General features: G+C 43.6%; 1 protein-coding gene across 1 annotated transcript; it reads right to left on the reverse strand.

The window, feature by feature from the left end:
- Nucleotides 1-5,734: 5,734 nt before the first annotated feature.
- Nucleotides 5,735-22,720, reverse strand: Grsf1 (G-rich RNA sequence binding factor 1). The gene is made up of 10 exons (XM_059274642.1): nt 22,325-22,720; nt 20,228-20,384; nt 18,993-19,148; nt 18,081-18,224; nt 17,029-17,164; nt 11,876-12,060; nt 10,376-10,497; nt 9,435-9,570; nt 8,752-8,828; nt 5,735-6,421 (listed from the first exon to the last, which is right to left on the reverse strand). Exons 1-9 carry the CDS (start codon nt 22,676-22,678, stop codon nt 8,779-8,781), a joined length of 1,440 nt encoding a protein of 479 aa, XP_059130625.1. The 5' UTR covers nt 22,679-22,720; the 3' UTR covers nt 5,735-6,421; nt 8,752-8,778.
- Between the last annotated feature and the right edge of the window lie 1,252 nt (nt 22,721-23,972).

The following is a 23,972-nucleotide window of genomic DNA, read 5'->3' on the forward strand; positions in this document are numbered from 1 at the left end:
GACTCAGAAAACATGATTCTGTGCACACTTGGAATCTGGGAAATGAATTCTGTCTCCGGGGAAGTCACTCTCTCACAGTTTGGTCTGCTGGTGAAGCCGAAGTGTGAGAGTATTAGGGGAATAAAATTAGCAATTCTGACCTATTGTATCGGTTGCCTTTTCTCTTTAAAAGAATTTTTTCATGTTTATATGTTTGTCCTGGAGGGCTGCCCTGTGGATGATGAGACCTGAACCCCAGTCCTCTGAAGAGGAGCCAGTGCTCTTAACCACTGAGCCACATCTCTAGCCCCCACCTTTTTTCTGCAAAATACTTTTTTCAGGGAGAGGGTGTTGAGACAGGATTTCTCTGTGTAGTCCTGGCTGTCCAGGAACTGGCTTTGTAGACCAGGCTGGCCTCGAACTCACAAAGATATGCCTGCCTCTGCCTCCTCAGTGCTGGGATTAAAGGCATGCGTCACCACCACCTGGCATGCAATTTTAGGAACTATGTATGAGGTCCAAAAGTCCTGATTAGTTTTGAATTAAGTAAACACTTGGGAGTACAGTCACTTTGCCTTTTTAAACAGCCCCAAAGATTTGTGGCTGCTGTTCTTTTGCATCCCCATCCCAAAGACCAAGTCATGAACACTCAAATGTAATATCCCTAGAGAATCTTCCTTAAATAGTGTTTCCGAACATTTAACAACAGCAAGAACCAAATGAAAGTGAGATTAACTAGAGGCGAGAACACACACAGTAAAAACCACAGAATGTTCCACGTGAAATTAACTGATACTGTGTGTTCATAGACTAGAAAACATCACCACACAAACACTGCAGGAGGCAGGCAGGCCCTGAATCCAGCACATGAAGGCAAAGGGATCACAAATTCAGGGCCTGACCCACATGGGACAATCCTTTAAAAAAAAAAAAAAAAAAAGCAATACCCATTGCTTTTTTCTGTAGAAATGAGGGGGAGGGAGATCTTTCCTCAAATTTTATGCATACTATTTCAGGGAACTCTCTAGTCAAGTCTATAAAGTATGAATTTAGAGGCCATATAATGATTTCAAAGCTTAAAGCTACAGTAACCAAGTCAAAATGGTACTGGCATAAAGCACAGACAGTCCAGAAATAAACCTGTAAGTATAAAGTCAAGTCATCTCTGACAAGGGTGCCAAGACCACTTGCTGCAACAAAGGCTACACTAACATGTTCCACCTACCTGTAATTCAAGAAAACCAGTTCAAACACAAGTGCTGAGAAGTTCAAGAAGAAATCATCTGCAACATACCTTGCTATGGAAAAAGACTGATGGACGGACAGGCATGACAGAATGAGGCAAGGTGTTACTTGTAGCATTTGAGTACGAAGCATACTGGCCATTCAAATGCTAAGTATGCTTTAAATTTCCATTTGGAAAAAAAAAAAAAAAGGTGCAGGTCATAGCAGGCACAGAGTCCACTACAGTAGACTGTTTGGTCTCGACTTGCAGCTTCCTTTGACATTGCAGATAATTGCATTTTTTAGAAATTAACTTTTTAAAGTTTTCTTTAAGTGAAATGCTTAAATGTGAATGGATGGTTATCTAGGGTTTTAAAATGGGGAGAAAAAAAGATCACATGGAATGGAGTGGACCTACAGTCCCAGCTCCTCAGGAGTCTGACCCTGGAGAATTACTTGAGCTCAAGGATTTGGAAGCAGCCTGGGCAACAGAGATTCTTGTTTTGTTTCTACCAAGACGGTCTCACTGTGTAGCTCAGGCTGGCCAAACTCATGATCCTGCCTCAGCCTCCTGAGTGCTGTGATTAGAGGCATGTGCCACCAATCCTGACACAGAGCCCTGTCTCAAAACTTAGTGGACAGAGACTGTATACGAAACAATGTTGACTATAAACTGGTAACTTCTGGCTCTATGGAGGGTGATTGTCCAATTCAAGACTTATTTAAGAGAAAGAAAACGGCAAGAAGCAGCTAAGACATTTCACAACTGTGGAGGAACGCTGTCATGTAACAGGGCCTGTTCTGACTATCAGACTTGCAGGGATTGCAGTCCGTGGGCAAGGCTGTGGGGAAATGGTTCCTGAGGGTCTGCTGTGGTCCATGGGAACTTCAGATTTTGGGTTAAGATGGACACTGCAAGTGCATGCTAGCTCACCACTTATCCCACAGAGAAATGGCACACATTTGTACAAGTGATTCATTTCAGCATTTTAACAGCAAACCACTAGAAGCAATTTAAACATGTACAGGACCCGTTACATTACATGCACCTACACTATACAACCTGGGGAAGATTTTTTTTTTTTTTTAATACAAACATAAAAATCAGGCTGGTGAGATAACTCAGCAGGTAAAAGCTGAGTTATCAGTCTGCTGCACAAACCTGATAACCTGAGTCCAATGCCTGGTCCCACTATAGGAGGCCTCCTGAAAGTTGTCTTCTGACCTATACACACACCATAGTATGTGGATTTTACATACACACATGAACACAAACTCATCTTTAGGTTGAGTAAGTGTGTGTGTGGGGGGGGGTGGATCAGGGTACTATGTATACTTTTTAAATTTGTAATTTAAAAAGAAATCGTGTCTAGTATTTGCTTATAGATACAATAAAAATCAGTATGCCTAGGAAGCTGGTGATGGGGAAGCCTGAGAACTAACTGGCTAGTATATAAATGGGAAATAGGCTGCCCAGTGTATACCCTTTACTGCTATTTTCTTGAAAAATAAAAAACCATTGTTCTTTTCATATCAAGACTTTAGACTGAAATCTTCATATCTCCTAATACCCAATAAAAATCAATTTTAAAAATTGGGCAAAAGACCTAGACAGACTTCCATAGAAATGGTCTACAGATGGTGGTACATATGTAAAATGATGTTTAATGTCATCATTGAACTGAAATTCAAACAAAAACATACACCCTATTAGAAAAGTTAAAACCCAAAATAACATTACCGAACACTGAGGGAACAGAGCTGCAACACCCATTCATCAGGGTGGGGCTACACCAGTGAAGTAAGGTTTCTTTAAGACCCCTCCAGCATACAGCCCAGCAAGCACCCCCGCCCCGTACTCACCCCAAGCTGAAAACACATCCACATAAACCTGCATATTACAGTTTACAGCCACTGGATTCCCCACCTAGCTTATGAAAATACTTTCTCATCTAGTAAAATCAGGGGCGGGTATTTAGACATTAGAGAAGTCCTACTTGTCAAAGCCTCTCAATTTGAACCTGTCTGTACTTCAAACTACCGCCACCAACTGGACGGGAATTCTTTCCCATTCTCAGAAAAGTTCTAAATGTAGTGTTTTAATTATATGGTGAATAGTATGTAACACCAAGTAGAATAAAAATCTCCAGGTGAAACCTACTGAGGACTGTTGGTGGCGGAGGATGCTAACAGGAATGTTACGCTAACCAGTAAGTGGGGTCATGGTATGTCACCATTGTTAGGCAAAAGCAGACCAGACACCTGCCACACACCCTAATCCTACTGTTTCATGTTTTTTTCTTTAAAAAGTTTGTGGGGACAAGATTTCACTATGTAGCTCAGGCTCAACTCTAACTTGTGATCCTCCAGCCTCAGCTTTGTGACTGCTAGGGTTATAACTATGACCCTCATGCCTAACTCCACTACTCATTATGACAGCTTTACAACAAATATAAGGAATTCCAAACTAATGAGGGAAAACAGGCATTCGTTGATGCCTGTGAATAGCAAATCAACGAACACTGGATATGCCTTGACTCAACAGAAATAAAACTAAAAAGTAAATAAACTTTTTCAATCATGTGATTCTCCCCAAGTAACTACACTTACTCTAATTCAGTGGCCTAAGTTCTGAGAAATCCTAAAGTGATAATGTGAGTTCCTAACTTTCCAGTGTTAGCCCTGCTCTGCACGGAGAATTCCATCCAGAGAGGTAAGCCGCATCCCCTCAAGCTTACTCAACACACAGCACTTAATGCTTTCGCTTTCATTCTCATCCCAGAGATGGACAAATGAAACTCATGAGTTGGAAATAAATTGGAAATGAATCGGTTCTTCAACAACCCCAATCCCAAGAGACCCTACAAATCTTTCCCACAGCAATTTAGAGACCAGCTATGACAGAAAGATCACACCCCAACATATCACGTAACTCTAAATCAGTTCTTGTGGTCTGGTCAACTACTTACAAAAACATCCCCACGTAAGTTGTATACTGTTAAGCTGGTTAAGCCATTGTAGTTGGATTTTTCTTTGGGCTGCCAGCTCACAAATAATGACAGACTTGTTACCAATTTTGAAAGCTCAGCCTTAGCTAAGGCTTGTCCCACTAGCTCTTACAACTCAAATTAACTCATTTATTTTAATCTAGGTTCTGTTGCATGGCTCATTAACTCATCTCCTTTCTGTACCGCTCATGCTGCTTCCTCAGTGTCTGGCTGGCAACTCTGCCCTTCTTCCCAGAGTCCTCTCTGTCCCCGGAAGTCCTGCCTAATCTCTTCCTAGCTATTGGCCATTCAGGTTTTTATTACACCAATCACAGCAATACATTTTCACACAGTGTACAAATATCCCACAAGCCATAATTTGTTTGATTTTTGAGACAGGGTCTCACTATGTAGCCTTCGTTGGCCACAAACTTACAGAGATTTGCCTATCTCTGTCTCTAGTGTGTATGGTTTGTTTGGTTTTTGTGACAGGGTCTCACTGTGTAGCCTAGTTGGCCAGGAACTCAACATTTAGACCATTCTGGCCTCAAACTTACTAAGATTTGCCTACCTTTAATCCAGTGTGCTGGGATTAAAAGCTTGTGTGCCACCACTGCTGTACACAGCCCTAAGCCACTTTCTTATTGATTTTTTTAAACATACCTGAAAACCATCTCTTCTCATATTAATGCACCAGGACTTGATATAATAAAAAACAAATTTAGTTGACTCATACATTCCAATAATAAACACTCTTGGGTAATCTCTCACCTGAAACAAACCTCCACTTATTGTCTACAGGACAGTGATCTTGACCCTTAGCTAGTAATCAAAAACAGTTATGTACTAAGTGATACATGTTTCCAGGTTATCACTTCTCTGTGAGCTCTGAAAATTCAATCTTAAGAATGAGAATCATTGCCAGAGGTGGTTGCGTGTGCCTTTAATCCCAGCACTCAGGAGGCAGAGGCAGGTGGATCTCTGAGTTTGAGGCCAGCCTGGTCTACAGAGCAAGATCCAGTACAGCCAGGGCTACACAGAGAAACTCAGTCTCGAAAAACAAAAACAAAACAGAGTGAGAATTGTTATCTCTTGGTGGCAGCTGTCCTCCTGAAAACAGGAACAAGGTGAAGAAAATATACAGAACTTTAATTCTTCTACACAGGTATACATAAAGTTAAGTTTATTAATGACTATTTTTGAAGCCAGCCATTTTGTCCAATATTTAAATAACAAGCTATTTAGTATTAAAGCAGAAGGTACTGCCACAACGTGACAGAAATACAGCTCTATCCATACACCCTCCACACAATTATATATTAAATGCTAGTTTTATTGAAGCAAGGCACCCCTACTTGTTCTACACATGGGGTGGCCACCCCACTGGGAAAGCAAATGAGGAGACTCAGATTGGTTTTGTTTTTTCCTATCTAGAGCTGGTTTAATTCAAGTGAAACTATTAATGTCCTTACCAGTCTGGACTGCTTTGATGTGTCACTGTATGATTTTAAACCTAACAAACAGCCTTAGGATTGGTCAAAATCAAAAAAAAAAAAAAAAAAAAAAAGGTGAAGGAAAGGGAGACTCAGTGAGATTTTAAGTTAGCCTAGACTTCCCGTGACACAGACAGGCACCCACGTTAAAAGCCTTTAGGTCAAGGCTTAGGGAGGCAAAGTGTCTCTAAAGACAAAACTGCCAAGTGACCACTTACACTCAATAACCTGTGGTTTGTATGTTGTAAAATGTCTACTCCTACACGATCAAATACAGACAAAATTAAACAGTACTGACCAGATCACACTGGCTTATTAAAGTTCTGAGACCTTCCCTTGCTTTGGTGAGTTTTTGGTAAAAATACACCATTATTTTATTCCATGAGAAGTTTTATATCAGAGCTCTCAATCATAGGCAAAAACAAGCAGGAGTAAGATTCTGAAGAGCGGCACTGAATGGAAACATCATCTCACAACTGTAATGTATCTTCTACAAGAGAAAACTAAGTTACAGAAACCAGACTTCCTCAATCAGATCCAGGACTGTTTAAACGGAATTTTAAATTTGTAGCTTATTTCATAATTCTAAACTGAATCTTTCTCGATCTGAACACTCCACTATGAATTTTTCTTAGAAGCACTATGGTTAGCTGCCCAGATCCCTTCTCCAGCGGCTGCTGCCAATCGAGTGGATCCCACGTTCGAGAGATGTGCAAATGAGATGCTTCCTGCTTCATCCTGAAAACAAACAAAAGTGCTGTGTGTTTATTCACAATGACGGATGTTTGCATGTTTCCCCACATGGCTTAAAATGACAAATTCAACCCTCCCCCATTAGCCAATAAAACAATTAATACAGGTAAGGAAAATTAGGCAATAATGTATGTACACAGCCTGGAATAAAACCAGAAGTGAACACAAAATATATTTTTGCAGAAAACTGATCTATTTGTGTTTAACAGTTATAAAGTATTGGAGCTTTATGTCCAAAAATATATTACCATGTTTTTAAAAAACAGCTAAACTCCTTTAAGAATCCATCATTACATTCAGAAAAGAGCTAGAGCACACTATACTGAAATACATGCAAACGTGAGAGAAAAAGAGCACTTCCTGTTTATAAGAGAAGCAACATCAAGATGTGTCTAGCCAAATGCTGCAGGTAAGTTAACCTATATACGACATCGTGTACTTAAGAGAAACTTACTTTACAGCCAGGTGCAGTATACATGAAAACAAACCCCAGCACTCAGGACACTAAGCTAAGAGGATTAAAAGTTCAAGGCTAGCTTGGCCTATATAACACAAACCCCTTCTCAAAAAGCCAAAACCAACAAATACCTCAAAAAAAGGAAAAAAGAAAAAAAGAAAATTATGACGTGAAAAAACTCAAGCAGTGCCAATTTAGCTCTGAAACAATGATAAGATCACATTCAGTACAGCACTCACCCTCATGAGGAGCTTTCTGCACGAGAAAGACCATTACAAGGATCCCAAACTGGCAAAATGCACAGAATAAATGACTGTGGGTGGCCCGCCGCACTGATACATGCACTACACTCCCCACACTAAGGCTTAGGAAGCATCTCATGAGAGGGGTGGGAAAAGGATCAATGCCAGACGCTCAGCATGCCTGAGGCAGCAGTGTCTTCTAGACAGGAGAGGGAAGGCTGAACTGTGAAATCTCAGTAATATGACTGCCTACGTAAGACCTGCATGACACCACCAGCTGACATGTCAACATGGAGGGCGGAAACTTCAGAGGCCCCACCCTAGATCAAGAGCTATAGGAACCAGCCGGGCAGTGGTGGTGCATGCCTTAATCCCAGTGCTCAGGAGGCAGAGGCAGACGGATCTCTGAGTTCAAGGCCAGCCTAGGTTACAGAGCGAGATCCAGGAAAGCCAGGACAGTTACATAGAGAAACCTTGTCTTGGAAAAAGGAAGAGCTAGCAGGCAATCAACAGCAGCTGAAAGGGAGAATAATCAGCTTTCTCTAGGGAGGAGACCTCAGACAGGCTATCCAATCCCAGGTGCTCAGCTCAGAACCAACATACAGGGAACACTAAAGGGACTCCACAGGGGTGAGTGAGAGTGTGTGTGTGTGTGTGGGGGGGGGGTGATATATTGTGTCCCCCAATATATTGTGCATCCTAATAAACTTATCTGGGGTCAGAGGACAGAACAGCCACTAGATAGACATAGAGGCCAGAAAATGGTGGCACACACGCCTTTAATCCTATCACTTGGGAAGCAGAGATCCATCCGGATCTCTCTGTGAGTTCAAAGCCGCACTGGAAACAGCCAGGCATGGTGACTCACGCCTTTAATCCCAGGAAGTGATGGCAGGAAGCAGAAAGGTATATAAGGCGTGAAAAGCAGGAACTAGGCTAGTTAAGCTTCTAGGCTTTTGAGTAGCAGTTCAGCTGAGATTCATTCTGGATGAGAACTCAGAGGCTTCCAGTCTGAGGAAACAGGATCAGCTGAGGAATTGGTAAGGTGAGGCTGTGACTTGTTCTGCTTCTCTGATCTTCTCTGATCCAATACCTGGCTCCAGGTTTCATTTTATTAATAAGACCCTTTAAGATTCCTGCTACATGTGTGTATAAAATATTCAATGCAGTAGCCATTAATTTGAGAGAAAGGAAGGAGCTTGGGAGGAATTGGAAGATAAGGGTAGAAAAGTTGTAAATAGAGCACTCAAATATGAAATTCTAAAAAGAAATTTGTGTGTGTTGGTGTGTATACATATCTTACAACTGAAGAAATGTACTTAAGTTTTAAAGGAATAAAAAGCTAATGTAAAATACATTTTCTGTGTTATGATTGCAGTTATTAAAAGTAACTGTACAATTAGTTTAGGCATACAGCATGAATTATGCAAAAAGATTCTATATAAAGATGATGCTTAAAGCCATACACAATCAATTTTATTTTTCACAGTTTTTTATATTGATGCTTCACAATCATTAATTTGATCTTTACTGGAGAGAATGGTTTCTGTCATATTACCAATTAGTGAATTGATTATTAATTAACACAAGTTTTTCCACAGTTGTAGTTTAATTACCTTATCATCTGGGGTTCTGCTCAAGTCTTATTTTCCTTTAGGACATGAATTTAGGAACAGCTCAATATACCTATGTTCTGAACATTAAAAAAAAAAAAGTTAGTTTTCCAAAGACTAAAAAAAGATTTAAAGCCCTTTCAATCATACTTTAGAGAGCAACACAAATCCTTTACCCTTTCCCTAATTAAATAAAAAACAAAGCTAAATGTGGTGGCACACACCTCTATCCCCAGCTACTTAGATGCTGAAGTGGAGGCTCACCTGAGCCCCTTGAGTTGAGATCAATCTGGATAACATAGTGAGATCCCCATCTCAAAGGGATAATAATAATAACTGTTACTACTATGGTATAGGTGTGCTGGCCTACATCTGTAACCCTGGTACAGAGGAACCTAAGGACAGAGAACGCTGAGTCTGATGCTGGTCTACGCTACACAGTGAGACTTTGTCTCAAGCTAAATACATACATAAAATTAAAAAAACAAAAACAAAAACAGGTAGACATCAAGAAAAACTAACTCTAGACAGAAATAGGCAAAATAATCGGACAAATTTTGATCCTTGTTGTTCAATTTAGTAGTGCTAAAGGAATGCAATTTGCAAAGGAAAAGTTCCAGGCCAATTCCCCAGTGACTGTGTGAACAAAGCGCTGACGGAGAACACCGGTCAACGGTCATACTCACGGACATGGGACCGATCCTTGAGCATAGCTGCAACAGCGTCCTCATGGGTGTCAAAGTGCACATCAGCTTCTCCAGTGGCCTTCCCGCTGGAGCTGTACTCCATGGTGATTCTCACGGGCTTCAATGGAGCAAAGAACTAAACAAGGGCAGCCAAACAAACAGCTATGAAGTGTAAATTTACTCCGCCTTTTCTCTAGTTAATAACACCCAGTGATATACTGGGGGAAGACACTGGGAAAATGGCCATCAAGATGACTCGGCAAGTAAAGGCACTGACCAGCCAAGCCCCACACCTGAGTTCAATCCCAGGACCACATGGTGGGAGAAGAAATCCGACTCCCGCTAGGTGACTTCTGACCTCCATATACACACCATGGTTAGCCCCCCACCCCACCCCCAAAATTTCACACGATAGTTTTTAAAAGATGTTGCCAAGTGGCAGCAAGCGAAAACTCCCAGTCAACCATGAGAACACAATCATTACTTCCCAGAAGCTAAGCTAGGTTCAGTAGGCTAGCTGTATGAAGGGCACTTTCAACTCGTGAAGAGAGTATCAGGACACAGCCCCTGAGGAGCCTAAGGGCCTAATCTACAACTAAATGGAGTAAACCAACTTACTCAAAACCAACCTTTCTTATGCTGATTATTAAACCTACACCTTATTTGTGTGTGTAAAATCCTGTTGTTTTTCACCTTAAATTATAAGATGCTTTTTGGAAGTGGTAGGCTCTAACTACATTGTCCAAGCTGGCCTCAAACTACTGGGATCATGTCCTCTGTCAGCCACGCACTTCAGCTACAGAGGACGGAACAAGCCTCTGCTGGGATGGAGATGCTAGCCGTTAAAGGACTCCATAATTAGTGCTTTTCCCCAACTTCCCTCAAATTAATACAAGTCCAACTGTAGACTGCTCAAGCCTACGAAGCTTACTGCCACACACATTTATGATGTCTTGGGCATTGGCTTGGAAAGGCAATCCTCTCATGTGGACAAAATGAAGTGATGGTGTAGATCCCAAATCAACAGCCTCTGGAAGTTTTTCTGACATCTCCTTAGGCAGCTCTGAGGAAAAAGAACAACAACAAGTCAAGGACACAAAACTATTAGCAGTTTATAATGAGATATGACCTTTAAGTCGAAATCCTCAATTCATCTTGACCCTAGAGCACATGGGCTACTTAACAGCTGTCACCTGAACAACCATTAAAAGCACTTAGGAACTCAAGCCATTCCCAAATGAAGACTTCATCTCATGTGACCATAAGATAAAGTGGCCATTAATTAAACTGAGAAACTGTCTCAGTTGTAGGAACTAAAAACAAAACGACAGGAAATATAGGGACGGGATGATCCCAGAGCACTGAATTTATAAGCATTTCCAAATTTCAAAGATCCCAAATGTTGCTTAGGAGTTACAGGTGGAAGAAAGAACTAGGGGGTTGGGGATTAGCTCAGTGGTAGAGCGCTTGCCTAGCAAGCAAGGCCCTGGGTTCGGTCCTCAGCTCTGGAAAAAAAAAAAAAAGAAAGAAAGAACTAAATCCAGAGGCAAACAAAAGTCCTTAGTCAACACCCTGCCCTCTATCCAAATGATTTCCCACTTGAGTTTAAATGTTGGCATTTTACTTTGATCTGTTACATTTGCAGTACCCAGCTTCTGAAACAGTCTACAAAATGATCAGGGTGGAAAACAAACAAGTGGTGTCGGAACAACAGGTCGGTGGTCAGGAGCACTGGCTGCTCCTCCATTCCCAGCACCCACATGGTGGCTCACAACTGCCTGTAACTCCCTGTCCAGGGGATCTGATGGCCTCTTCTGGCCTCTGGAGGTATTATGTGATACACAGATATATACCCCACACAAAAAATAAGTAATAATAATAATAAAAACTAATAGGATGTTGTGGAGATGGTTCAATGGCTAGCATGCACAACTCTAGCAGAGGACCCGAGTTCAGTTCCCAGATCCCACATCAGGCAGCTCACAAAGGCTTGTACCTCCAGCTCTAGGATGCCCTTTGGCCTCCATGGGTACTAGCACATGTACACGAACACACATATACTAATTAAAAATAATAATAATTTTAAAAACTAACAATAGCTGTCTGTCAAGATTGTTCCGTTTGTAAAGGTACCCACTGCCAACCCTGACAACGTAAGTTCTATCCTGGGTCACCTAGTGGAGAGAACCAACTCTGGAAGTTGTCCTCTGACCTCCACACATGTGCATTCATATAGATATTCATACAAAATACATGCAATTTTTTATTTAAAAACATAATTAAACCTTTGTGTGTCTAGACAAAGTACATTCTACACTCATATTCAATCTTTAACTCAACCCCTCTGTTCTGAATCTCCTACTTTCATATAAGCGGATGATGAAAACAGTTTAACAAAACCTAAACACACAAGACAATCTTCAGAAGAGGCAGGACCTTACCTATCTCTTTCTCACTTTCAAAAGCTGTCACAGGCCGAATATCCTCATTGACTTCATGTTCCTCAAATACCACTTCTGGCTCAGTTATATATTTAGCAGGAGGGGACAACACCATTTTCTTTCCCTTATGAGCTCCAACATGTGTTCGAACTTCATTCCTTCTGCTTGGAAATATCTCTATGTACCTATAATAACAAAGCAAAGTGAAAAGGCACAAATGGTGTAGAGTAACTTAGAATAAACTTAAAAAATAATAATAATCATTAGGTATGTGTGGCTAGAGAGATGGCTCAGCAGTTACGAGCACCTGCTCCTCTTCCAGAGGGCCCAGGTTCAGCTCCCAGCACCCACACAAGGCAGTTCACAACAGTCTGTAAGCCCAGCACAAGGGATCTGACATCCTCTTCCGGTGTTCTGGAGCACTTGCATACACACAACATACCAGTTTTTTAAATCAAAATAACCAGGTATGTACTTTATTTCCACAGCTTATAAAACATCGATATCCAAAGATAACAGCAAGAATAAAAAGTCCACCATCACATTAGTTTATGACAAAGTGCTTTCAACAGGATAGGTCAACATGCTGATTTTAGTCAGTAAGACTTCTACCCCAAAATTCAGGCTCATGTATTTATATTTATATATATATGGTACTTTTTACTTAGGTAGTTTTTAAATTGTGTTTTTTAAAAGAGCTTATTGTTGTTGTTATTATTATTACTATTACTACTTGGTTTTTCAAGACAAGTTTCCTATGTGTAACAACCCTGGCTGTCCTGGAACTCACCTGCCTCTGCCTCCCAAGTGCTGGGATTAAAGGCATGTGCCACCACCACCCAGCTGTTGAAAGAGCTTATTAAATATGACCTTTTTTTTTTTTGGTTTTTTGAGACAGGGTTTCTCTGTGTAGCTGTGGAGCCTGTCCTGGATCTTGCTCTGTAGACCAGGCTAGCCTCGAACTCACACCACCGCCAACTGGCACAAATATGACCTTTTTAAAGTTTAAATCTCACAGTACTTAGATGATTTTTGTGCAAACATACCATGACTGTGAGCTCCCTGCTCCCCCTTCAAGTGAAAAACTTTTTTAAGTTAACATCACATCCCATCTACTTAAAATATTTTATAATAGGCCAGGCGGCGGTGGTGGCGCACGTCTTTAATCCCAGCACTCGGGAGGCAGAGCCAAGCGGATCTCTGTGAGTTCAAGGCCAGCTGGGTCTACAGAGTGAGTTCCAGGAAAGGCGCAAAGCTACACAGCGAAACCCTGTCTCGAAAATAAATAAATAAAAAAAAAATATAATAGTATTATTTTGCTTCATGAGAACAACTACACTAAAGTTAAGTGTGTTCATGAAAAGTAATCTGGAAGCTGGGCATGGCAGCACACACCTGCAATCCCAGCACTCTGGAGGCAGAGGCAGGTGGATCTCTGTGAGTTCGAGGCCAGCCTGGTCTACAGAGAAAGTTCCAGGACAGCCAAGACTACACAGAGGAAACTCTGCACTGGGAGATACTGTGGAGCCATTAAGAGATGAGGCCCAATGGGAGAGCTTTTGGTCACTGGGACACTGAGGATGCAAAGTTCTCGGGCCACTAGAAAACTGTTACAAAAGTCTGACTATACATAACCTCTGAGTCATCTTATAGCTTCCTTTTCCAAAATGTATTCTTTTAAACTTATTATTGTGTAAATTACGGCAGGATATTTGATCACACTGTGAATCCCAAGATTGCATTATTTACTGGAAAAATCTGTTTCTAGCTGTGGTGTGGCTCAGCCCTAACACACACTTTTAATCCAAGAGCTTTTTGCTTGAATATTGTAAACAGGATTAAAGAGTCAACCACAGGTCAAGAGGCGGAGCAAGCAACCAGCTGACAGGACGTGAACATAGGATTATTGAGAATAAAACCACACAGAGTAACGGGGAGTCAGGAGAGATGCACAGGAAGCAAAAGGGAGGGACATGCAGTTTGAGAAGAGAAAGATTGGCTGGGTGCTTCCTCTGCCTCTCTGAGCTAGCAGGCTTTCACCCCAGCATCTGGCTCCCAGTCTGCATTGGTAAACTCCTAATGATTGAGATCTTGTTAAAAACAACAGTAAATGTGTGTGGGTATGAGGGTGTGTGGAGGTAAAGAACAGCTCTGGAGTCGGTTTTCTCCTTCAGTCTTGCTTGACATGGGTTTGGGGTTAAACTCAAGTCCTCAGCTGGTGAACAGGCACTTCAACCTGCTGAGCCATCCCTCCCAGCTCAAGATTTACTGATTTTTTTTTTTTAATTCCCACATTAAACTGCTCTTGGCCACTCAGGGTAAAGGTTTTGAGGAGCTGGATTCCAAAACCTCACCACACTGGACTTTTAAGACTCTAAAGCTTGGAACTAAATAAGCATATTCTTTTACTAAGTTAGCACACCCTAAAAATTTCTTATAATAACAAAAGCAGACAAATAGAAAGTTTTTTTTCTTTTTCTTTTCACAGTTTGATTTTGCATAGTCAAATCTATACAGAACACTAAAAGCTACGAAGAAATAACTTCTCCAGGACTACGCTAAGCAGCTAATGAGAAATTCAAGAATTATCCTAATACTACCAGACACAGTGGTATACACCTATAATTCCAGCATTAGGGGTGGAAACAGGAAGATCAGTTTTAGGCCATCCTGGGCTACAAATCAAGTTCAGGAGCCAGTGAGATAGCCCAGTGGGTAGGGGCACTTGTTACCAAGCCTGGTGATATGATTTTGATCTCCAGACACATATGGTGGAATGCCGTCCACGTTGTCCTGACTCCAAAGACAAGCTCTGGTACATGTTGTGTGTACTCACATGTACACATACACATAAATAATACAATTTCAGTGACTGTGAATTGGAGGCTGGCCGGGGTCACATGGCGAATACACGAGTGCAGTTCATTGATAAAGCACCTCACTTAGCATGCACAAAGCCCTAAGTTCCATCCATAAACCCCAGGATGGACAGACAACGAAGACTATCGGGTGGACACCACTTCTCTGAATGACAGCAGTGGCAGCACACATAATACTCAGGAGGCAGAGGCAGGAGTCCGGAAAGTGTGAGGCCAGCCTGATCCATTAGCAAGTTCCAGGCCAGTCTAGGCTACACAGAAAGACCTTGTGCCAGTCAGTAGTTAAGAGACTTGCTCTTCCTGAGGAGCCAGGTTCAATGCCCATCACCCTATGGTGGCTCACGACCATCTACAACTCCAGTTCCACCAGATCCAACAAGAGGCATGATGTGGTACTCACACATGCATGGAGGCAAACCAGGCATTCATATAAAATAAAAATGAATCAGTCTTTTTGAAAGGCCTTGTGCCCTCCAAAAGAAACCAAGGAACTCTCAATCAATTCTTTAAGAGGATCCTGAAATACACTAGCTTTGAAAAACTTCCTTTGCTTTGACTTTTAAAAGGAATGAAGTAAAAGCACCAAAGCAGACTGGAGCTGGCTCAGCAGTTAAGAGCACTTGTTCTTGCAGAGGACTGGGGTTCAATTCCCAGCACCTAGATGGTGGCTCACAACCACCCTAACTCTAGCTCCAGGGGGTCTGACACCCTCTTTTGACCTTCCTGGGTACTAGGCATATGTGTAGTGTACAGATAATCCATGTGAGCAAAACAAAAGAAAATCTAAAAAAAAATTTTTTTAAAGAACATAGCAAAATAGTTAGATTTAAAAGAACACATTTTTACTAGATCTCCAAAAATGAAGTTAAAACACGCATCTCCTACTTCATTATGTACATTCTAGTATGATACGAACATGAAACACTATACAAGACAACTGACTTCTTCAAAAAGCTGATCACATATTTTTAAAAGGGGAGGGATTGGGCTAGGGAGCAGGCTCACGTGGTTACGTGCTTGCTGCACCTGCATGAAGATCTGAGTTCATGTACACTTACAGTATCCATGTGAAAGTTGGCTGTGGAAACACAGCTTTACCCTCAGAGCTGGAGGGGAAGAGGGTGGAGGCAGGTGGATCCCAGGGGCTTGCTGGCCACCAGTCTAGCTAACCAAGCTCCAGGTTCAGTGAGACCTATCTCAAATAAATAAGGCGGAAAGAGATTGAGGACAACACAATGTTAACTCCTGGCCTCCAGCATCCACATGTGCACGCCTGGGTGGGCAAGCACACCTACCACATGCACACACATAAAAAGGAGAGGGACTGCCAGCGGGCGGTGGCGTACGCCTTTAATCCCAACACTTGGGAGACAGAGGCAAGCCACTCTCTGTGAGTTTGAGGCCAGCCTGGGCTACACAGAGAAACAGAGACCCTGTCTCAAAAACAAAAACAAAAACAAAAACAAAAAAAAAAAAGAGAGGGACTGGGAAAAAAAATGTGGATGTGCTCTAGATTCCTAAAATTAGTAATGTATCAAATGAACTATATGAATGCTTGGATTCTGGTTCACACAAGTCAATTATAAAGACGTTTTTGTTACAAGTGGAAAAATGTGAGTGTGGGCAGCTATTAGACAATAAAATAGTGCTAATTTTGTTAAATATGACAATACTGTGATTATGAAAGAAAACTTCATGAAAAGCACATACTAAAAAACAAAAATAGCCGGGCAGTGGTGGCGCACGCCTTTAATCCCAGCACTCGGGAGGCAGAGGCAGGCGGATCTTTGTGCATTCGAGGCCAGCCTGGTCTACAAAGCGAGATCCAGGAAAGGCACAAAACTACACAGAGAAACCCTGTCTCAAAAAACAAAAACAAAAACAAAAAAAAATAACAGAGAAAGTTTTTGCCTGGTGGAGGTGGTGCACACCTTTAATTCCAGCACTCGGGAGGCAGAAGCAGGTGGATCTCTGTGAATTTGAGGCCAGCCTGGGCTACAGAGTGAGTTCCAGGACAGCCTGGGCTATACAAAGAAAGCCTGTCTTGAAAAACAGAAGCAAACAAAGGGAACAGGAAACAGCTACACTCGGATTTTAAGGACTGCCTGTCACTTAGACCTCCCACTCAGCATTATCAAAGAAATTCATCCAAGTGATGATCATTTCCTGGCTCACCGTGGTCCCCCTCGTTTCTAGGTTTGGACAAGCTGACAGCCACAGCACAATGCCCTCGTCAAAACGACTGACCGCTCCGCTAACAGCTGCTTCTCTCACCTGTTACCAATTTCCTCCCTGTGCTTCAAAAGCGCTTGGTTGGCCATCTCTGGTTCTTCAAACTGCACATAGGCTTCCCCTGTTTTCCTTCTTCCTCTATAGTCCATCACGAAAGTAATGTCTACTATGTTCAGTCCTAGGATACAGAAGAATTTACAGATCAGTGCTGCCCACAGCAGCTTTCCAGTAGACCTAACAAGTTTATTCACCCGCTAATAACATTTAGATACTATTTACCAACTTCAAAGCTGTACAAGCTCAAGGACAAACAATCATTATGTAACTAAAACCCCAGCCCTTGTCAGGCAAAGACAGGCAGATACAAAGTCAAGGTCAGCCTTGGCTTCCTAGTATGTTTGAAGCCTTGAGAATGTTACAAAGATATACACATGTATCTCCCTCAAAGTTTTCCCTCAGCCATTCTTTTTGCCTGGGGGGGGGGGCACTGGTTATATTTTAGGAGACAGTATTTAAACAAGCAGAGTTACTGACAGGCATTTTTTTTTTTTTTTTTGGGTTTTTCCAGACAGGGTTTCTCTGCGTAGCTTTGCACCTTTCCTGGATATCTCGCTCTACAGACCAGGCTGGCCTCGAATTCACAAAGATCACCTCTGTCTCCTGAGTGCTGGGATTAAAGGTGTGCACCACCACCACCCAGCCCTGACAGGCATATTTTGCAGCTAGAAGTTAGATAATGCTTTTTCTTACTCTTCCTGGTGTTGGGATTCTAGGTGTGTACCACCATACCCAGGTTATGTGGTCCTGGGATCTAATACAAAGCTTTGTCAATGCTGGGCAAGCATTCTACCAACTGAGCTACATCCCCAGCCCAGATGCTTTTAAGTCATGTAAATTATGATTGTCTTGGACAAATACGACCACTATTTTAAGAAAATAGTTTCTTCATAGTTAAACAAATGTCATGGAACTATTCTGAAAGTTGACATGCCCCACAGATCTGTCTGAAAGACTGAAACACATCCAAGGTACAAAAGGAAGAATAATGATGGGAAAGAGAATGTAAGTCCAAACACGCGGTAACTGCCAAGCACCTGCAAAGAAGTCGACAATGTCTTTCTCGTTGCAACTATAAGGAAGTCCTCTCAAGCGAACCACACCATCATTTACCACAGGTGAAGATTTGACTTGCAGGCTCTTCATTAAGGCATCCACATCTTCATTGTTTATCTCGTACACTACAAAAAAAGCACAAAAATGTATTCAAAACTTATACAACAAAGGAAACCCAACTTAAAAAAAAATCAAATTACACTGCTACTTGAATTCAAACATTGTTTTAATCTTTATGAATTTAATCCGTCAAGAATATAACAAGTAACATTGAATATTTACTGTGTTCCAGTTATAACCATTTAATCCTCACAACTTTATGATAAACTTGGGCAATACTTTAGATTTAAAAACTGAGATTGAGCCACGGAGACGGTTCAGCAGTTCTAAGTGCACTAGAATCCACAACAAAAGGGGACAATCAACTTCCTCCAGCTGTTCTCTGGTATCCCCACGTGGACCCTATCACACGTACACAAATATCAGAAAAACTACCTTTAAAAAAGAGAGAGCAAGCAGAGCTGAAGAGACAGTTGAGCAGCTAGAAGCACACACTTTTCTTCCAAGAGGACCCTGTTTGGTTCCCAGCAACCCCAGCAGGTAGCTCACGACCTTCCACTAACTCCAGCTGCAGTCACGCTCAGGCGCCAGCATTCACTTGTACATTCCACACCCAAATAAAGACACACACAGTGCTTCACTTTCACAAGCTGTAAAATAATGACTAACATGTTGTTTGAAAAATGCTAATGACACTTAATCCTTAGTAAGCTAATAAAGAAACCTGTAAGATGTGTAACATTTCACTACTGTACCACTGTTAAAGATGTCATGACAACTGCCTTGCAAAGTTGACAGTCTACAGAGCTCAGAGTTCACCTGAGGTCACATACCTTCCACGTAGCGCTGCCCCATGTACATCCGGTGCTTTTCTAAGGCCTTCTGCACGTCCTGCTCCGACTCCATCTCAATTAAGGCATCACCCCTCCGTTTCCCATCTCTATTTAAGAGGAAATGGATTCCATTCTCACTGTTGCGGATCCTGCAGTCTAAAAACACATGATTAAAGTCACTTAAAAGTAGAAATCAAACTTTTGTCTCATTTTACTTATCACTACAATGCAATTTTCCAACAATGCAGGAGCCAAAAATGCCTACCAAATTCTCTTAATCTTTTCGTACAACATACTCGTTATCACAGTTTCCCCTCCTTCAACCACTCCACTCCCAGATTCTTTACTTAAACCCTCTGAAACCATCCAAATTCTAATGAAAGTGGTGGCAGAGTCTAAAATGGCTGTTCCAAGTAGAAAAGATAAGTGGCATATGCCTTTAATCTCAGCACTTGGAAGGCAGAGGCAGGCGGATCTCTGAGTCTGAGGCCAGCCTGGTCTACAGAGTGAGTTTCAAGACAGCCAGGGCTACATAGGGAGACCCTGGCGGGTGGGGGGAGGAGAAATTAAAAAAAGAAAAGCAAACCAAGCTCAGAAGCTCACTGTTGCCCAACCATTAAATGGTAACTCAAGTTTATTCCTAATCATCTTCCTTTAAAAACAGATCCATAAAGTACTTCCTGCAAAAAAAAACACTACAATAATCTAACTTTTCCCCCTTTTCCTTACACCAAAAGACAACTTTATACTGTCCATTTCTTATTATGCAAACCCAAAACATAAGCAGTGAGTGACTTCTAGAATGTCTGATCCACATGGTGCCATCAAGTTTACAGTAGTTTGATACATTCAGTTTAAGAGGAAAATTTAAAATCACAGTCAGAGTGGTCATAAAAACTGACCACACACTGGGAAATCTCCCAAACATAAGAGAACTCGGTGCAGATCTTCTAAAACTACAGATCCCCGTGGGCATAGTTACGCACATAGTAAAACTTGAGTGCTAACTGATTTCACACTCCGTAATTTTAACATTACTTACTTTTGTTATATTCAATCTTTAAATCTATATGTACTACATATGGTACCCACAGTGGTACATGGTATGAATGGGTAATCAGCCAGAACAGGGACCATTCCTCACCCTCAGGGCTGCCTCCAGAGCATCTAGACTTGGATTTTGTAGGACTTCCACTCAGATCAAACTGCTTACTCAAAACACATGTAAGATATACCTGAGAAAAAGTTAAGAACATCTTCCACAGTGCAGGACCAAGGCAGTCCCTGAGCTCGAATGAGATAAACATCATCCACCTCCTGTCCTAACTTGGACGGGCTCAACTCGTACTCGGGCAGTGGTGGGAGGTCTTCCAGGTAGGTAGTTTTAGACTCCTTCCAAGAAAAAAAGAATTGTAAAAATATTTTTTGGACAACCTACTTAGAAAATGCTTACCCCTACAAACAGATGCACATAACGTTATTCCAAGTGAAAAACACACTTTCTCCATCCTCTGGTTTTGTTTCAGTTTGAGAGTGTGTTCCTCCATGTAACCCAGGCTGCCCCAACCTCACCATAATCCTCCTGCCTCAGCTTCCAGAGTGCTGGCTACAGGCTTACTCTACCAGTGTGGCTTTGTTTTGGGTTTCTATTTTATATCCTAAGACAATATGCAAGTCGGTACAATGGTCCCTTCAATTGACAATATTTAAGGGCCCCATCCCCACAAAACGCTTCAGGCTATCATCTCAAAGCACTATCTAGAACAAGATGACTTATGTGTTCCTTATGTGTTATAATCAAAATATAAAACACTGGAGATTAAAAAAAAAATACTGAAAAAAGAATAAAGATATGAGATGGCCTTATAAGAGATATAAGAGATAGGACATCCCGATTTAAGAGGGATGGGGAAATAGTAGCATTTGAAAAACGGCAATCCCATTTGTCTAAATTCCGATTTAAGAGGGATGGGGAAATAGTAGCATTTGAAAAACGGCAATCCCATTTGTCTAAATTGGACGGTAAAAATTAAAAGCCAAACATGAGCCAGCAAAAGGAACTCAGTACCACACAGTAGCGGCTGGCCTTGCGTGTTGGACTCAATGAAGGACACTTCACTTGCTAGGCAAAGGGAGTTAATAAACAGACTGGGGACGTGGGTAAAGGATTAACGTGAGAACAAGTGGATACGGGAAAGAACATAAAAGGCAACAGCGGTAGTGAGAGGCAGCAGGAGCCTGAGACACTGCTCCTTTCCGTGTTTTCCCAGAATTCCCTAAACAACTCGGGCTTTTGCCGAAAAGGGCAGCAGAAAGTATTGGGCCGGGATTCAAATCAATTAGCTCAGCTACTGGCAGACATCAGCCATGCAGATTCACCTCCCAGATAGCATTAATTCAAGCAGACGCAAAACTGAGTTAAGATAAACATGGCCCCGTGGCATCAGGGGGGGGTAGCCAGACCAAAAGCGTGCGGACACTTCCCGGATGCCATGGAAGACACGAAAGAGAAACGCTTCACATACAGAGGACAAACAAAACATTTGCAATATGAATTTTTAAAACCTCTTTCTCAAAAGACGGGAAGCGATAGAGAGAAAGAGCCTCGGTTCACAACCGAGGCCCCTAAATCCTCACCCACGGACGCCCCCGCCCATCATCACACGTTCCCCCCAATTTCCCACGGTCTCCCCAGAGCTCTCCGCGTCCGCGGAGACCCGCGGCCCGAAAGGCCCTTCTGTCAAGGCAAGTGGACTTGCAGAGGTGACCTTCAGTCAGGTGGACGCCCGCCTGTCGCCGCGGACGCGAGAGAGGGGCGCGCGGGGGGCCGTTCCCAGGCTAGCCCACGCTCCCGTGCGCACGGGGCTGGCTGCGCGTCGGTGGCCGGCCGAGGAGGCCCGAGCCACCCGGCCTACCGCTCCCACCGCACGGCCGGCCCCCGACCCTCCGCGGGCTCTCCGGCCTCTCAAGCTTCACCTCCAGCGGGCGGCCAGAAGGCTAGGGGGACGCGGGGTGGGGGCGTTCGGCGGCCCCCCCAAAACCTACCATGGGCCCGGCGGGAAGCAAGGCCTCAACATCCACCCCAGCCACACTTACACTGCCCAACCGCCCAGACTCGGAGGGAACAAAACAAGGAGAAAAGCCGGGGCCGGGGAGAGCGTCCCTTGTTCCCGTGCCCAATAGGAGGACGGAGCGGGAGGGAGGCGGGGGTGCGGCGCGTGCCGCGGATCCCCGGGCGCGCACGCGGGCGGGCGGGCGGACGGGCGGACGGACGGACGGGCGCGGGGGCGCGCGGCCGCCGCCGAGGGTCCCGCGCGCGCGGCGCCACGTACCTGGCTGTAACCCCGCGCCGGACCCGCGGCGGCCGCCAGCGATCGCGGGAGCAGCGGGGCGCGCAGGGCCGAGTAGGACGCGGCGGCGGCCGCGGCGGCGGAGGGCCGGGCAGGGACGGGACCCGCCAGTCTCCCGGCGGGCGCCGGCCCGAGCTGCAGGCCGCGCGTCTGGGAGGCGGCGGCCGCGGCGGCCCCGAGGAGCAGCAGCAGGCGGCGGCGGCCCGACACGCCCGACGGGAAGGTGCCGGCGGCCGAGTAGAAGGGCAGGCAGGCGGCGCCGGTGCGCCGGCAGCTGCTGCAGTTGCAGCCGCAGCCCCGGAGCAACGCCCCTAGCACCCAGCGCGTCCCGGCCATGGGCTCCGGAGGCGGCGCGGGGCCCGGAGGTGGCCGCTGTGGCGCGAGCCGAGGGGAAGTGGAATCCAGGGCGGGGGAGGGGGCACCGCGCACATGCGCCGCGCGCACCGGGGCGCGGGGACCGAGTCCCGGAGGTGGAGGAGAGCCAGCGGCTCCGCCTGGGCTCCGCCCTGGGGGCGGGGCTGCCTGGCGGGTAGGGGTGCGGACAAGGTGCAGACGGGGTGATCTGAGAGCCTCTGGAGTAGAGTCAGATCTAGGCCCTGCTGCTCAAGGTAGAGCTGAGATGTTTCTGGAAAGAATGTGATAGCTAACTCTAAAACGTGTTGGGACGATGCTGAAGGGCGCGTTCGGGAACCCTCAACCTTGAGATAGGTACAGAAGGCCAACTCTGTTTTGAACTGAAGCACTGATTTAGTGTGTGTGTGTATATAATTTATGTTATATAATACACACACACACACACACACACATAATGAAGCCTTCCTTAATAAGATAGTACAGTCACAAATGGATGTGCAGAGATTATAAATAAATGAATGAGTGGTTTGCAGTTTTCCTCCTGTGGCCAGGACCTGTCAAAGGCAAAACAGATAAAGACAAATAGCTCCTAGATTTAAAAAATGGAGAGGCTGGTAGTGTGGGAGAACTCTATCAGTGGGGTGTAGCTTGGTGGCAGGGTAATAACCTTGATCGCCCCAACCTCGTAGATGTGTGGATACCCCACCAAAACTTTCTATCATGGAAATTTTTAACATATTTCAAAGACTTCAAAATTCAGCCTTTTCAATTTCTTGAAGTAAAGCAACCGTCTTCACGTTTTTTCATTGTCACTTTTCATTTTTGCCCCATTGCTAGCTCTAAAACATCTTCTTTTAAAGTGTGTAATGGCAGTCATCCTATGGTATTCATCTTAAACCAATACAGACTTTTTAATTTAATTGTTTTTATTTAAATGTATGTGTGTGCCTGTGGACACCAGACAAGGGCATTGGATCTCCTGGCACTGGAATTCGAGAAGGTTGTAAATCACCATGTGGGTGCTGGGAATTGAACCTGGTCCCTCTGAAAGAGCAGCCAGTGCTCTTGAACAGTAAGCCATCTCTCCAGCCCCAATACAGACATTTTTAAAATTAATATGATATTACCTTTTAGATAGTTAAGATTACTTTGTTTAAACTTTGGCTTGTTTACCCTGGGCTACTTTTAGATAAGGAAAGCTAAGTATTTACCAGACAAAAACCTTTCTCTTTCTCTGCTCAAGAAGAAAGAGTGGGAAACCTGAGTGGTTTGTACC

Source organism: Peromyscus eremicus, chromosome 10 (assembly GCF_949786415.1).
Source record: "Peromyscus eremicus chromosome 10, PerEre_H2_v1, whole genome shotgun sequence".
In the NCBI taxonomy this organism is placed as follows: domain Eukaryota; kingdom Metazoa; phylum Chordata; class Mammalia; order Rodentia; family Cricetidae; genus Peromyscus; species Peromyscus eremicus.

Bases quoted from the DNA above. Each gene is read 5' to 3' on its own strand.
- Grsf1 (XM_059274642.1), bottom strand. From the start codon at position 22,678: ATGGCCGGGACGCGCTGGGTGCTAGGGGCGTTGCTCCGGGGCTGCGGC. The intron at 19,149-20,227 runs GTATATCTTACA...ATGTGTTTTTAG, and splicing joins TGTTCTTAACTTTTTCTCAG to ACTGCAGGATCCGCAACAGT. The intron at 17,165-18,080 runs GTGCTTGGCAGT...TCTGTATCCTAG, and splicing joins CATTGTCGACTTCTTTGCAG to GACTGAACATAGTAGACATT.